The 16,584-nt window shown below is 42.4% G+C and overlaps 1 protein-coding gene across 3 annotated transcripts in view; it reads right to left on the bottom strand.

Annotated features, from left to right (window-relative positions):
• Window positions 1-2,349: 2,349 nt before the first annotated feature.
• SREK1 (splicing regulatory glutamic acid and lysine rich protein 1) overlaps window positions 2,350-16,584 on the bottom strand; it is a 117,938-nt gene continuing 103,703 nt past the window's right edge. For all 3 annotated transcript variants that reach the window (XM_069749578.1, XM_069749593.1, XM_069749584.1), the window contains one exon: window positions 2,350-6,563. In XM_069749578.1, the coding sequence (XP_069605679.1) occupies window positions 6,426-6,563 (138 nt within the window). In that variant the 3' untranslated portion in view covers window positions 2,350-6,425. The remainder of the gene's footprint in view (window positions 6,564-16,584) is intronic.

The raw sequence follows: 16,584 nt of genomic DNA, 5'->3' as shown, positions 1-16,584 counted from the left end.
CTTACCAAAATCACTGATGAAACCTGATCCGTTTTTCTTGCATGTGAAAAAGTGAGTTCAGTCTTAGCCAGTCGCTACAAGGGAAGACTTTGCCAGAGACTCAGTACATCTGTCAGTCAGATCATTAAAGGGAATCGGTCAGTTGGAAATAATCTGATCTGCATGAAGGATGTTACAGAGGAAGAGGCACTTAGCAGATAAATGATCATTTTTGTGGGAAAAGTTTCAGTACTTTTTTATTAAAATCTCTATTGGTTCTATGCATTTGAGTCCAGTGGGTGGTCCTATTCAGTGATTGACAATCCCCCATGTATGACTGTGCATGCAGAGAGCTATTAATCATTCAGTAGGACAGCCCACTGGATTCATACATACAAGCGCACGAGATGGCACTGAATAAAATGCAAGTTACCGTTTATTTAATCTTCCATCAAACTTGTATATCATTCTTGCTCAGCTTCTTCTGTATACAATGCTGTTCAAAGCTCGGACTGCATGTACTACGTGACGGGTTTCCTTTAAAAGATATTGTATCCATGAGGGTAAAGGAATAGATGGACATCTGGGCTTCTGAAAATGTCTGTCCAGGACTTTCCACCCTCTGATCAGAACAGCAGCTGTTGAGTCAGTGTGTTTTACCAGAAAGGTTTCACGAGCAGCTTCAATGAAGCAGTCCGCCATGTGACAAGATCAAAAAGAGAGTTCTAACAGGACATATTCACCGTCAAATAAAAAATCTCTGGGTGAGAGGAGAGGGATGAGGAAGGCACTATAGGAGAGTTGGTCATCAATGGTGATTTGGAGAAGAGCTGGAGCAAAGCTACCTGGTCCACATGTGGGATTCACCATTATGGCTGGTCTTTGCTGGTGTATTCGAAGTGGTCAGTGTACCGCCCTCTCTGTTTGTGCGATTCACATTGCCGAAAAGTCGCTGTCAGTGGGAGTGACTCACCCTGGGAAAGTGGTCAGAGTACCAAGGGCGTTACAGAAAGAGGAACTGATGATTAATTAATTCTGGTTAATTCTGTCATTGAAACACATCATAAAAAGCAGACTCACCCAAACCTTGTCAGATGACAAATGCACTAGCAGGATGCCGCTGCATCTTGCTAGTGCATTTGTCATTTGACAAGGTTTTCGTGAATCTGCTTTTTACAATGTGTTTTTTTGAGTTTCTCCATGTTACTCTGTCATTGACTAAGATAAAGAAAACACCCAAATAAGAATGGTGAGACAAGCTACCCCCCAGGGACCAGGGGTGGTGTTCAACCAGGCTGCGACTGGCAGGCAGTACAGGTGGTTTCACACTGGCCTGAGGAGGTGGACGCAAACAGAAGATGGAGGACCAAGCTAGTGTATGCACTAATCCCCAGAGAGATAGTGGTTAGTGATAGTCCCACGAGACTGGCAATGCCTACCAGTTGATAGCTATTCAAGACCTATTACAGGAAGCAGAGATGTGTCTCTTGCAGTACTCTGTCGATCACAGTGATGGACGGACACTGGCCAAGGAGTGAACTGCCATACTTTGCATGTTGAAACTAACACCTGTCGTCATTCTGTTCTCTGCGTAGGTTGAGGAGGTGAAGGCTATCACAGCAGGATAGAGGGACCAAGGAAAGATAATCTTGCACAGAAGAGCAGAGAGGGGGCATATAGAAATAGGCTGCAAGCAAATGGTTAACTTTTTGGAGCCCATCGGTGGACATGCGGGCCACTGCTGCAAATCAGAGGGGAAAAGCAGAGCGGAGCTTCAAGTGGAGACTCGCAGGGGAAGTGCAAGATAAAGAGCTGGAAGGAGCGTTGGGGGAGCACTGCAGGGGAGTAACATACAGCCTGTAATAACCATCATCACTCGCTGCTACCCGCAACACTTTGGGTGGCAGGCGGTGGAGTATGTTGCATGGACCAACGGCCTACCAGCGGTTCTGGTCCTGCTATCACAGAGACAGGGAAGACAGTGTGACTGGTTCAGCACTACATGTTTCAGCTATAAGGAAAATCCAGTTAACAAGCATTCTACATAAAAAGAAACAGATCTAGAGAGCGCAGACCTGTCTGCCTCCTGTGTGACACTAAGCTAAAACCACTTACCTCTGTGCCAGTCGTTGGCTGTAGCCTGCATGGGATGAACCAACGTTTTCTTTGTTCTTAGTGCCAGCCTCCACGTCCAAGTGTCTCGAGTGCCCCAGTGACACGTCTGAGCAATAAATTCATCTTAATGTACCCTCACTGTGGTTTATAATCTATTTTTGCATGTGATACATTTGTTGAAAAAAAAAACCAGATGTCTACATATTACTGTTACTATGTGAAATGACAAATTTGGTAGGAGCAAAGACCACTATATATATAGAAACCAGTTTAATGAAGAACATCTACTAGCATTAGGTCATGATATCTAAGTGTGCCATATCCCTTATAATAAGCCGTCATGTAAAACAACATGCCACACAGTTAGAAGGCACTGAAGTTTTACTTTGTGATCTAATGTAATGAAAGAAAAACAGCACCACAACTCTCAGTCCAGCAACCCTAATGATTGAGGCTTACTTATACTGGACTCTACAGTCTAAGGCCGGCGTCACACTCAGCGTATAAAAATACGGTCCGTAATTTACGGCCGTAAAACGCAGAAAAGTCCCCAAAATAGTGGTCCGTATCTCATCCGTAGGCAGGGTGTGTCAGCGTATTTTGCGCATGACATCCTCCGTATGTAATCCGTATGGCATCCGTACTGCAAGACTTTCTCGCAGGCTTGCAAAACCGACATACGGACATACAATGGATCCATGTGCTCCCAAAAACATATGTAATGTATATATATATATATAGATATATATATATCTATATATATATATATAGATATATATATATCTATATATATTTCATCCAGCGCGATATAGCTTAAAAGCCGGTAATTCATGTAATTCAACCTCGAGGCTGGGAAAATATTCAGAAAAGTTCCCAGGCTCGAGTTCATATGAGGACATCCAGCAGAGGGCGCATCACCGCGAATGAAGGTAACTACAGGTCATTGACCTACATTCCATTCATTCCCCGGGGTTTTACAGGCACGAGCACAGCTGCATTATAGCAGAGTTCCTGCCTGTAAAATAATTTAACCCCTTCAGATGGATTTACATCGTGGGACATATCGACGGAAGGTATGAGATATTGCTGGTTTATTATTTTTAATTTGTTACAGGTCGAGGGTCTTCAGGTGGATTGAGAGTGGAATAAAATATTACAACAACCTGTGTGTTTATTTCATTAAAATACTTTGCAATATTGTGTGTGTGTTTTTTTAACCATTTCATGCTATTGGATTAATAATGAATAGGTGTCATAATTGACGCCTCTACATTATTAATCTGGCTTAATGTCACCTTACAATAGCAAGGTGACATTAACCCTTCATTACCCCATATCCCACCGCTACACGGGAATGGGAAGAGAGTGGCCAAGTGCCAGAATAGGCGCATCTTCCAGATGTGCCAATTCTGGGGTGGCTGGGGGCAGATGTTTTTAGCCAGGGGGGGCCAATAACCATGGACCCTCTCTAGGCTATTAACCCCTTCATGACCGTGGGATTTTTTGTTTTTCCGTGTTCGTTTTTCGCTCCCCTCCTTCCCAGAGCCATAACTTTTTTATTTTTCCGTCAATTTGGCCATGTGAGGGCTTATTTTTTGCGAGACGAGTTGTACTTTTGAACGACATCATTGGTTTTACCATGTCGTGTACTAGAAAACAGGAAAAAAATTCCAAGTGCGGTGAAATTGCAAAAAAAAGTGCAGTCCCACACTTGTTTTTTGTTTGGCTTTTTTGCTAGGTTCACTAAATGCTTAAAATGACCTGACATTATAATTCTCCAGGTCAGTACGAGTTCATAGACACCAAACATGACTAGGTTATTTTTTACCTAAGTGGTGAAAAAAAATTCCAAACTTTGCTAAAAAAAAAAAAAAAAAAAAAAAAAAAAAGCGCCGTTTTTCGATACTCGTAGCGTCTCCATTTTTCGTGATCTGGGGTCGGTTGAGGGCTAATTTTTTGCGTGCCGAGATGACGTTTTTAATGATAGCATTTTGGTGCAGATACGTTCTTTTGATCGCCCGTTATTGCATTTTAATGCAATGTCGCGGCGACCAAAAAAAAACATAATTCTGGCGTTTCGAATTTTTTTTCCCGCTATGCTGTTTAGCGATCAGGTTAATGCTTTTTTTTAGTTGATAGATCGGGCGATTCTGAGCGCGGCGATACCAAATATGCTTAGATTTTATATTTTTTTTATTGATTTATTTTGATTGGGGCAAAAGGGGGGTGATTTAAACTTTTATATTTTTTTTTATTTTTTTAACATTTTTTTCAACTTTTTTTTTTTTTTTTTACTTTTGCCATGCTTCAATAGCCTCCATGGGAGGCTAGAAGCAGGCACAACCCGATCGCCTCTGCTACATAGCAGCACAGAGTGGCGCTCACAGCCACCGGCGATCAGTAATCATAGAGGTCTCAAGGACCTCTATGGTTACAATGGAGACGCATCGCCGACCCCCGATCATGTGACGGGGGTCGGCGATGACGTCATTTCCGGCCGCCCGGCCGGAAGCGGTAGTTAAATGCCGCTGTCTGTGTTTGACAGCGGCATTTAACTAGTTAATAGGTGCGGGCAGATCGCGATTCTGACCGCGCCTATTACGGGCACATGTCAGCTGTTCAAAACAGCTGACATGTCCCGGCTTTGGTGCGGGCTCACCGCGGAGCCCGCATCAAAGCAGGGGAGCCGACATCGGACGGTATAGTACGTCCGATGTCGGTAAGGGGTTAATATCTGCCCTCAGTCACTGGCTTTACCACTCTGGCGGAGAAAATTGTGCGGGAGCCCACGCCAATTTTTTCCGCCATCTAACCCCTTAATTTACTAGCTAGAAAGGACCAAATTTTGCATATACACACTACTAACATTAGTAGTGTGGAATATGCAAAAAAAATGGGGATATGAGATGGTTTACTGTATGTAAACCATGTGTCATATCATGTCGGGTTTAGGAAGGAGATAGCCAAAGCCGGTAATTGAATTACCGGCTTTAAAGCTATCTAGCGCTGTATGAAATATTAATATATATACATATATGTGTCTCAATGACATATATATATATATATATATATATATATATATATACCTATTCTATGTGTACACATTTATTCTACCTATTCTATTGTAAGCTGTCAGTGTGATTTTACTGTACACCGCACTGAATTGCCGGCTTTTCTATAGAACACCGCTGCGTATTTCTCGCAAGCCACACTGTAGGTCCGTGTGTAATCCGTATTTTTCTCGCCCCCATAGACTTTCATTGGCGTATTTTTTGCGCAATACGGTGACAAACGCAGCATGCTGCGATTTTCTACGGCCGTAGAAGACCGTATAATACGGATCAGTAAAATACGGCTGATAGGAGAAGGCATAGAGAAGCATTGTACCGTATGCAATCCGTATTTTCAGCACCTCTCTTACGTCCGTAAAACACGGTAGTGTGACGCCGGCCTTACGGTGTGTTCCAACTGAGGGTTTTTGTTTGCAGTTTTTGGAGCAGAAACTCTCCAACTCTTCTATCAAATCTTGTGGTTTTGATAGAACTCCTCAGTGATTTTGGAAAACGTCTGCTCCAAAAGCTCCTTAAAAAGCTCAGTGTGAACATGCCATAAGAAATCTTTCAAAATAGTTATTCTGGAGAAAAAGGTCAGTAACAGTGGAATTAATTTATCTTGCCGTCGATAGAACAATCTGGGTTCCAATAAAACTGCACCATCTTCTAACAGAGTGAATGACGCAAATAGAAAATACACATGTAACAAGAAAATGACAATCCTGCAATATAGTAGTGTCATATACAAAATGTTTTCATATTGCAGAGGAAAAAAAAAATACTTCATAAACTTTGCATTTTTAGTAGTAAAAGTGTGAACGCAATTGTTAATCGCCGTCAGACAGGTTCAGAGTTTTGAGGGAATATTTGACAAGTTAAAAAAGATCCTACAACACAGTAATATACGACTCTTCTGCTGTGCAACGATTATGTTAAAAATAAAATATACATTTGTGTTACTGGCAGTGGTTACTGTCAGCATCTGCAGCTTTCTGACAGAGGTGAACATATATAAAGAAAAAAAAAATCAAGCCATAGTGACAAATTTACAAATTGTCAATACTTGATGGAAATGATTCGGGTTTAAAATTACCTTCTCAGGCAAATATATACTAACAACACTGTAGTGAACCAAATTTACAAAAAAAAATATATCGATACCAATAGAGTTCTACATGGACACACATAATGCCCACATCATGTTCATTCAGGAACCAAATGAACACATCTAGCATTTTAGCTGTGAATTCGCTAAAGATCCAGGAGTCGCAGACAGGCTTATACCACTTCTGTTCTTCTTGACCTACTGTATTCACTCATTGTACAGTTCCCATTGTGCTGAGAGTCTCCACCCTCAATGTTTCCATCACTGAATTCATTCACAGTATTCAAGCCATCCTTTATGTTATCCTTTTCCTGTAAGCAAAGCAAGGACACGTCAGTTTCCAAGAAAGATGCATGAAATGAAGCCACTGCACTTACAGACACTATATATATATATATATATATATATATATATATATATATATATATATATATATACATACATATATTTCTTTAAAGTAGCCACCTTTTGCTTTGATGACTGCTTTGCACACTCTTGGCATTCTCTTGATGAGCTTCAAGAGGTAGTCACTGGGAATGGTCTTCCAACAATCTTGAAACAGTTCCCAGAGATGCTTAGCACTTGTTGGCCCTTTTGCCTTCACTCTGCGGTCCAGCTCACCCCAAATCATCTCAATTGGGTTCAGGTCTGGTGACTGTGGAGGCCAGGTCATCTGGCATAGCACCCCATCACTCTCCTTCTTGGTCAAATAGCCCTTACACAGCCTGGAGGTGTGTTTGGGGTCATTGTCCTGGTGAAAAATAAATGATGGTCCAACTAAACACAAATTGGATGGAATAGCATGCCGCTGCAAGATGCTGTAGTAGCCATGCTGGTTCAGTATGCCCTCAATTTTGAATAAATCCCCAACAGTGTCACCAGCAAAGCAGCCCCACACCATCACACCTCCTCCTCCATGCTTCACGGTGGGAACCAGGCATGTAGAGTCCACCCGTTCACCTTTTCTGCGTCGCACAAAGACACGGTGTTTGGAACCAAAGATCTCAAATTTGGACTCATCAGACCAAAGCACAGATTTCCACTGGTTTAATGTCCATTCCTTGTGTTCTTTAGCCCAAACAAGTCTCTTCTGCTTGTTGCCTGTCCTTAGCAGTGGTTTCCTAGCAGCTATTTTACCATGAAGGCCTGCTGCACAAAGTCTCCTCTTAACAGTTGTTGTAGAGATGTGTCAGCTGCTAGAACTCTGAGTGGCATTGACCCGGTCTCTAATCTGAGCTGCTGTTAACCTGCGATTTCTGAGGCTGGTGACTCGGATAAACTTATCCTCAGAAGCAGAGGTGACTCTTGGTCTTCCATTCCTGGGTCGGTCCTCATGTGAGCCAGTTTCTTTGTAGCGCTTGATGGTTTTTGCCACTGCACTTGCGGACACTTTCAAAGTTTGCCCAATTTTTCAGACCTTAATTTGTTAAAGTAATGATGGCCAATCGTTTTTCTTTACTTAGCTGTTTTTTTCTTGCCATAATACAAATTCTCACAGTCTATTCAGTAGGACTATCAGCTGTGTATCCACCAGACTTCTGCTCAACACAACTGATGGTCCCAACCCCATTTATAAGGCAAGAAATCCTACTTATTAAACCAGACAGGACACACCTGTGAAGTGAAAACCATTCCCGGTGACTACCTCTTGAAGCTCATCAAGAGAATGCCAAGAGTGTGCAAAGCAGTCATCAAAGCAAAAGGTGGCTACTTTGAAGAACCTAGAATATAAGACATATTTTCAGTTGGTTCACACTTTTTTGTTAAGTACATAATTCCACATGTGTTAATTCATAGTTTTGATGCCTTCAGTGTGAATTTACAATTCTCAGTCATGAAAATACAGAAAATTTTTTTAAATGAGAAGGTGTGTCCAAACTTTTGGTCTGAACTATAATATAGTAATATATATATATATATATATATATATATATATATATATATATATATATATATATATATATATATATATATATACACACACACACGTAATAAATACAGTGAAAAGATAAAAAATGAGAACATGATAGTTCAAATCACCTCCCTTTAGCGTCAATGTACGGCTCACGTTTTATGTTGGCGTCTATGTGGGGCTCACGCTGTATATTGGAGGATTTGCGTAGCATAGGGGCTCACGCTGTATATTGGAGACTATATGTGGGCTCAAACTGTATATTGGAAATTGTGAGGCTCGCTGTATATAGTGAGGCTATTAGTGGGCTAACACTGTATATTGTAGGCTATATGTGGGCTCACACTGTATATTGGAGGCTATGTGTGGGCTCACGCTGTATATTGGAAGCTATGTGTGGGCTCACGCTATATATTGGAGGCTATATGTGGGCTCACACTGTATATTGGAGGCTGTGTGTGGGCTCACACTGTAAATTGGAGGCTATGTGTGGGCTCACACTGTATATTGAAGGCTATGTGTGGGCTCACTCGGCATATTGGAGGCTATGTGTGGGCTCATGCTGTATATTGGAAGCTATGTGTGGGCTCACGCTATATATTGGAGGCTATATGTGGGCTCACACTGTATATTGGAGGCTGTGTGTGGGCTCACACTGTAAATTGGAGGCTATGTGTGGGCTCACACTGTATATTGAAGGCTATGTGTGGGCTCACTCGGCATATTGGAGGCTATGTGTGGGCTCATGCTGTATATTGGAAGCTATGTGTGGGCTCACGCTATATATTGGAGGCTATATGTGGGCTCACACTGTATATTGGAGGCTGTGTGTGGGCTCACACTGTAAATTGGAGGCTATGTGTGGGCTCACACTGTATATTGAAGGCTATGTGTGGGCTCACTCGGCATATTGGAGGCTATGTGTGGGCTCATGCTGTATATTGGAAGCTATGTGTGGGCTCACGCTATATATTGGAGGCTATATGTGGGCTCACACTGTAAATTGGAGGCTATGTGTGGGCTCATGCTGTATATTGGAAGCTATGTGTGGGCTCACGCTGTATATTGGAGGCTATGGGTGGGCTCACGCTGTATATTGGAGGCTATGGGTGGGCTCACGCTGTATATTGGAGGCTATGGGTGGGCTCACGCTGTATATTGGAGGCTATGGGTGGGCTCACACTGTATATTGGAGGCTATGTGTGGGCTCATGCTGTATGTTGGAAGCTATGTGTGGGCTCACGCTGTATATTGGAGGCTATGGGTGGGCTCACGCTATATATTAGCGGCTATGTGGGGGCTCACACTGTATATTGGAGGCTATGTGTGGGCTCATACTGTATAAAGAGGCTATGTGGGGGCTCATTATATACAGGGGGCATGTGTGGACTCTTAGAGTATAAAAAGGGATGTCAGCAAACTTAATTCTGCTCATAATTAAGTGATACAATTAAAATTAACAATATGCTAATATTAATACTGAGCATAATTAATTTCTGCCTATTGGTTCGGCCCTCCACAACAGACAAGGTCTCTCATGTGGCCCCTTGGGAAAATTAATTGCCCACCCCTTTATCAAAATATAAACATAATTAACCCAATCGATAAACCCCCCCAAAAAATTCAAAAACACCAAAATTTGTTTGCCACAACACTGGAAAAAATGCATTAACGAACAAAATATCATATTTATTCCAAAATAGTATAATTAAAAACATTGTCTCACCCCGAAAAAATGAGGCCTCACAGCTCTATCGACCAAAAAAATTACATTACAGATCTCAGAAAATGAATAAAGTTTTCCATCACTACAATAATCATAACACTTGATAAGTTTGGTATCTCTGTAATAATACTGATGAGGAGAATCAATATTGCCAAGTCATTTTTACTACACAATGTACGCCTTAAAATCAATTCCCAAAAAACAATGCTAGATCTGAGTGGAGCGGGGGGGGGGGGGGGGTTCACAATTTAAATGTACTTGGAATTTTTTCCTGTTTTCTAGTGCCCTATTAGGTAAAATGAATGGTGTCCTTCAAAAGTACGTGTGCTGCAAAAAATAAGCCCTCATAGGTCTATGTAGACAGAAAAATAAGAAAAAGTTATAGCTCTTGGGAGAAAGAGAGGAAAAAATGAAAAATTTACAAGTGACCAAGTCGAGAAGGGGCTGATTACTGAAACAAACTACCGTAAATCCATAGATCTTAATTTTAAGATGACTAAGTTGTGGTGTATGATCCCAATGCATTGTAGACAGTAACGAGGCTCGCAGCCTCCTCTGGAAAACCTACAACGCCCCACATCTGACAATCCTGCTGAATTAAGTTTTGTAACTTTTCATTTTGTAAAGGAAGACTTGCCTGCCAATCTTTCATACTTTTTCAAGTTAATGACATAATTATTACATTTGGTAAAATGACAGTCAGGGTAGTAACCACCGCAAAGCTCCAACATAGAGTATATAAAACATCAATTTTATTATAATAATCCTAAAAACCAATCTAAACGTGAAAAAACAGCAACAACAATACATCAAAATGGAAGGCACCCAGGGGGAGGTGCCGGACCCTAAGAGCAACCTATCTCACCCTGCCTGACAGCGGAGGCTGGCACCCTATATCCTGTGCACTGGCGCCCCCACTCGTCGGCGGCTCACCCTATCTGCCCTAGTTGTACCTATCCATGGGAGAGGAGTGAGAAAAGATAAAAGGGGTGAAAAGATAGATCAGAGAGATTGAGATTATCTAGAATAGTTTTTCTAGGTGTATACCATAGTGACTTGATGATAAGCTCTATAGTCAACCTATAACTATCAAATCTGCAGGAACATGTATCACAAGGGGGGAGAGAACTGTCCTGCAAACAGATGATAATAATTTTGTTGCCCTCCCTCTAAATGATGCAAAAGATCTACTGCAGAGCAAAAATAATCAATTATGTATTAGGGTCATTAGATATCTATATATATCTTTAATTAGAAAGGGAGCAGAAAAAATAGAAAGAAAGGTATAAAATATTTTCAGAGGAGTAAGATATTCACAGTATCCTCAAATAGTAAATGGCCAAATTTTTAGCACCTTTGATAGTAAATTATTCCATCACTCTCTATGTCAATGTCATATATGCCACAAATCCAAAAAAGATATCCTGCATAATCCAGAGATCCCTACATAGTACAGTATTATCTGCACATTGAATGCTCCCAGGTTCACAGCACTCATGATGGAAGTTGCTGCAAATCACGATTATACCCCAATTCAAGATATGTCCACTGATGATAAATAGACAATATATTACATACTCCAATTACGGTACATCACACTCAACGCGTTTCCCCTCCACTGAGGTTCATCGGGAGTAAGATAATCAGATGGTATAGTCATAGCAAGGAGTACTTCGCTCATATTTCTTGCCAGACCCACATTAGAGACGATCCTCCTTCATACGTGATGCATGGTGTTTCCAAATACCATCCACCCTCCTGATATACATGCCCCAATCAAGTAAAATTCCTTCATGTGCGCTGTATAATCATCAGCACGTGACTTACCAACGCTGGTTTGTCCAGCCCTAAGCCGGAACAACATTATGCGTCATCCCACCAAAAACATGGAGGACTGAGGTCCATTGCGCATGACCAGATATACTGTGCGGTTCACTGCGCTCCACAAGTATCGCGCATGACCGGATATATCTCGCGGTTCACTGCATTCCAGGTTATTGAGCATGACGGACTATATCATGCAGTTGACGGCGTATAGAAAACCCCCGGCGCTGAGAGATGGAGGTGACTGCGCATGTACAAGAGCTTATATGCATAAGAAATATCATGTTGACTTGTCATACATAATAAATGGACATTAAGTACATAGGATAACACTGTGATATAAATTTATGATAAAATACAAGATATATCAAATATTCAATAGCAGTCTGGGGAATACTATGTATATGGAGGGATAGGTGAAATAAAGTTAACAAACATAAATTATACTGCAATCCCCGGGTAAAGGGACACATATCTCGATAAGGTATTACCCTATATAGGGATAAGATAGCATTGTCACATAGACCAATCCAGGCCGATATATGTGACCAGGTTTTGCTCAAGCCAAAAAGGGTGAAAAATTGTGAAGGATGTCAAAGGAAACAACTAAATTATATTTGCTCATTCAAGCCATCTGGAGAAGTGGATTTCAAGCAATATATCCACTTCTGCTCTTTTTGTAATATTACCTTATTCCAATCTCCTCTTCTGATAGACGGGGTAATTACCTCAATCACACTGAAAGTGAACGAATCAAGATCACCCTGATGTATTTCCCTAACATGCCTTGATATAGGTGTCTCTCTCGCATGTCGGATATCCCCCAGGTGATCTCCGATGCGTCTCCTGAGCTCTCTTTTAGTTTTGCCAACGTAGTTGAGGGGACAGGAGCACTTGAACAAATATATCACCCCTACCGTTTTACAATTAGCAAAGTGCCTACTTTGATAGATCTTCCCAGTCAAGGCACTGCTAAATTGTCTGCAATCACCAATGTATCTACAAAACGAGCAACCTCCACATCTGAAGGTACCCGTTTCCCTTCTATCCAGCCATGTAGTTTTCATGGGTGGTGGTGTATAGTAACTATGAACCAGTTGATCACCAATAGAACCTCCCCTTCTAAACGTAATAGCCGGAAATATTGTCCTTTGGGGATGCCTTTACACAGATTTCGGGGATGATGACTCCTCCAACTCAGGAGGCTATTGGTAGAGGTGGGTTTCCTATACAACATAGTTTCAAGATGCCCCTCACGACCCTTCCGGATGTTGATGTCCAAAAAATTGACTGAATCAGGATCAATCTCCGAAGTAAACCTAAGACCAATATTGTTGACATTTAATTCCCAGATAAATCTATCAAAAGATGAAACATCTCCCTTCCAAAAAAAATCAGGACATCGTCAATATAGCGGCCCCAGAAAATGATCTGGGGACACCATCATCACCAAAAACGACTGTGTCCTCCCACAAGCCCAGGAGCAAATTTGAGTAGGTGGGCGAGCAGGGACTCCCCATCACAGTGCACCTGAGCTGGTGGTAGTAGACAAAAAATAATTGTGTGTTAGAACGAATTGTAATAATTTACAGATAAATTCATCATGGTGACGAAAGTGTGTTCCCCGTGATCTCAGAAAAAACTCCACAGCTTGTACACCCGCATGATGTGGAATGCTACTATACAGAGCTTCTACGTCAATAGAAGCTAGTAGGATGTCATCATCAAGTGAAATATCCTCTATCTTAACCAACAATTCAGAGGAATCTCTGATGTAAGCGCGGTAAGAAATTCCCTTAGGACCATATCGATATATGCCCCACAATTTTGAGAAATTGAGTCATTACCAGATACAATGAGACGTCCCTTCAATGGGGACGTCCCCTTATGCACTTTTGGAAGTGCATAAAAGACAGGTATAGTGGGGAATCTCAACAGCATAATGTCCTTTTCGCTCATTGAGATGATCTGTAGGTCAAAAGCTGAAACAAGGATCGTCTCAAGTTCCATATTATAGCCATCAGTAGGATCCCTTCGCAAAATGCCATATGTGGACCTATCTGAGAGAATCTTGTGGCACATGGTTTTATAACCGTCATGGTTGATTATCCCTATGTTGCCACCTTTGTCAGATGCCCTAAAAATACTGTAAGTTCTTTATTCGACGCTAGATCATTCAAGGCTTTTCTTTCCAGATATGACAAATTGGAGGAGACAAGTTGTCTTGTGTTGCCCAATTTCATTAGGTCTGCTACAGCCAATTTTGTGAAAATATCCACACTGTAGTTATCTGACAAGGGGGCATTCTCGTGCTTTTAGGTCTGCGCTGTGTAAACGGCCCCATCGCTGCCAGTCTCTGGCCCTCTTCCAAAAACCTTGCTAGTAATCTTACATCCGAAAGATCCTCTGGATCAATGCCCAACATCACATTGGGCATGATCGTGAAGTTTAAAAAAATCTCTTCCATTTTAGTTTTCTGGAAAACAGTTAGTGTTCCTATTTTGCCCACCCCTCCCAGTGTCTGATGTATCAATATCTGAGGAAGAGATGTCAGTACCTGCTGATGGTTGTCCGTCTATATTCTCAGCCAGAGAACCAAAGACTTAATTATTTTCGAAATGAAGGCTGTCTCTGTTATATTGCTTTTGTCTTGTTTGTAATGTAGATTCCTTTCTATTAGAGTCTGGATCACTTCTATGTTTTGTGATATTCTCAATTAATTCTGTTAGCTTTTTACCCGTACGTTCTAAAGTAGCCTTTTCCTCTGTCAAGAGAATTTTCATGAATCTGATGGAACTATCAATAAGTTCTTTTCGCCACAATTGGATAAGCTCAGGGGTTCCACTCCTCACAGTTGGCACTATATTAATCCGTAGCCCCCTGGGAATAATTCTATTTTTTATATAGTTCACCAGAGACTGGACCTCCCACAAGGACTTAATTTTTTGCCTTATAGTAACCAGTCAGCTCATGAAAAAGCTCTCTCAGGGTAGAACAGTATAAAAAATGCTGATGTGAATAACCTGTTCCAGTAGTGATTAATACAGCATGACAGCAGCACTTCTAGGTGATGTCACTGGGAACAGGCAATATATGGGGTGACAGGCACTTCTAGGTGATGTCACTGGGAACAGGTAATATATGGGGTGACAGGCACTTCTAGGTGATGTCACTGGGAACAGGCAATATATGGGGTGACAGGCACTTCTAGGTGATGTCACTGGGAACAGGTAATATATGGGGTGACAGGCACTTCTAGGTGATGTCACTTGGAACAGGTAATACATGGGGTGACAGGCACTTCTAGGTGATGTCACTGGGAACAGGTAATATAGGGATTTTTGTGTACTCACCGTAAAATCCTTTTCTCCGAGCCATTCATTGGGGGACACAGACCATGGGTGTATGCTGCTGCCACCAGGAGGCTGACACTAAGTAATACAAAGAAAAAGTTAGCTCCTCCCCTGCAGTATACACCCTCCTGCTGGCTCCCAGCTAACCAGTTCGGTGCAAAAGCAGTAGGAGATCAATAACGACATATAAGCGTAAAGCATGTCACATTATATATAAGAGTATAACATATCAAAAGATAAAAACAAAGCATAAGCTAATAACAGGGTGGGAGCTGTGTCCCCCAATGAATGGCTCGGAGAAAAGGATTTTACGGTGAGTACACAAAAATCCCTATTTCTCCTTCGCCTCATTGGGGGACACAGACCATGGGACGTCCCAAAGCAGTCCCTGGGTGGGGACAACATCACTTCAGGCCGTGTAGCCGCTACTTACAAGTGCGCCACCGTGGCCTGCAAAGTCCACCTGCCCAGACTCACATCTGTGGAAGTGAGTGAATTATAGTGCTTCAAGAATGCATGCGGCCTGGAGGAATTCGCAAGCCTGCGGTCGTGCTTGCCGACGTCTGGCGCCTAGAGCCCTCAGACAGGGAGATAGGCTGGCATCTAGCGCGAAAGGACTCCTGGATGGAGAAAAGAATCCACCAGGCTAACGTGGCCGAAGAAAAACGGCTAAACCCTTCCTGCGACAGTCAGGAAGCCTACTTACCATCGAAAAACCCGAGTAAAATGTCCAACCTTTGGAAGGACGTCGTCCTCGATACGTACCCACTCGGAGCACTCGCTTCTTCCAGATTATGGAGAACCCATTCCGCTTTGTGGACTAGAGCCGAAGGAGATGAGAGGACGATGCCCCTGCAACAGTGGAGATATAATACCCCTTGGCAACGAGGGAAGGGGATGGCTAGAGGGCAACCTTGCCTTGAAGGTAATAAGGAAAAAAGATAAAGAACAGAGCGTCGAGATCTGAAGACTCATCAGGAGGACAAGAGCGCAGAGAAAGAAGGGGAGAGACCCTCCCTGATAGAAAAGTCTATCCGGATCAGAAAAGGAGTCCACTGTAAGATGCCCAGGACCATTAAGGTCCCACGGATTTAACGGTACGCGGTAGGGAAGAACTACAGGTTGAGGCCTGCAAGAAAGACCATATTTCCAGCTTGAGACAATAAGCCGGAAAAATACTAGTACCGCAAGCGTGAAAAAAACCTGACATGGTCAGTGCGGGTCTCCCGGGATCACTGGGGCCCTACCCGCTTCTGAAAAGGTTTCAGACGCAGTGGAAGAGGGGTTATGGAAATTGGTACCATGGAAGAATAGATCATGCACTGCAATGGTCTTGGATCGCGAGGCCAAACCATGAACTGGAGTACATTGGCGTTCAGTTTGGACGCCATCCGAACTACCTCTGGAGTACTCCAGTGAAGGCAGGTCCGATGGAAGATTTCCGAGTGAAGTTCCCACTCACTTGAGGAAAAACCCGGACGGCTGAATATGTCTGCCGCCCAGTGTTCTACTCCAGG

This window comes from Ranitomeya imitator, chromosome 1 (assembly GCF_032444005.1).
Source record: "Ranitomeya imitator isolate aRanImi1 chromosome 1, aRanImi1.pri, whole genome shotgun sequence".
Classification (NCBI taxonomy): Eukaryota; Metazoa; Chordata; class Amphibia; order Anura; family Dendrobatidae; genus Ranitomeya; species Ranitomeya imitator.
The sequence above is the reverse complement of the archived record's forward strand: the minus strand, read 5'-3'. Positions and strand labels throughout refer to the sequence as shown.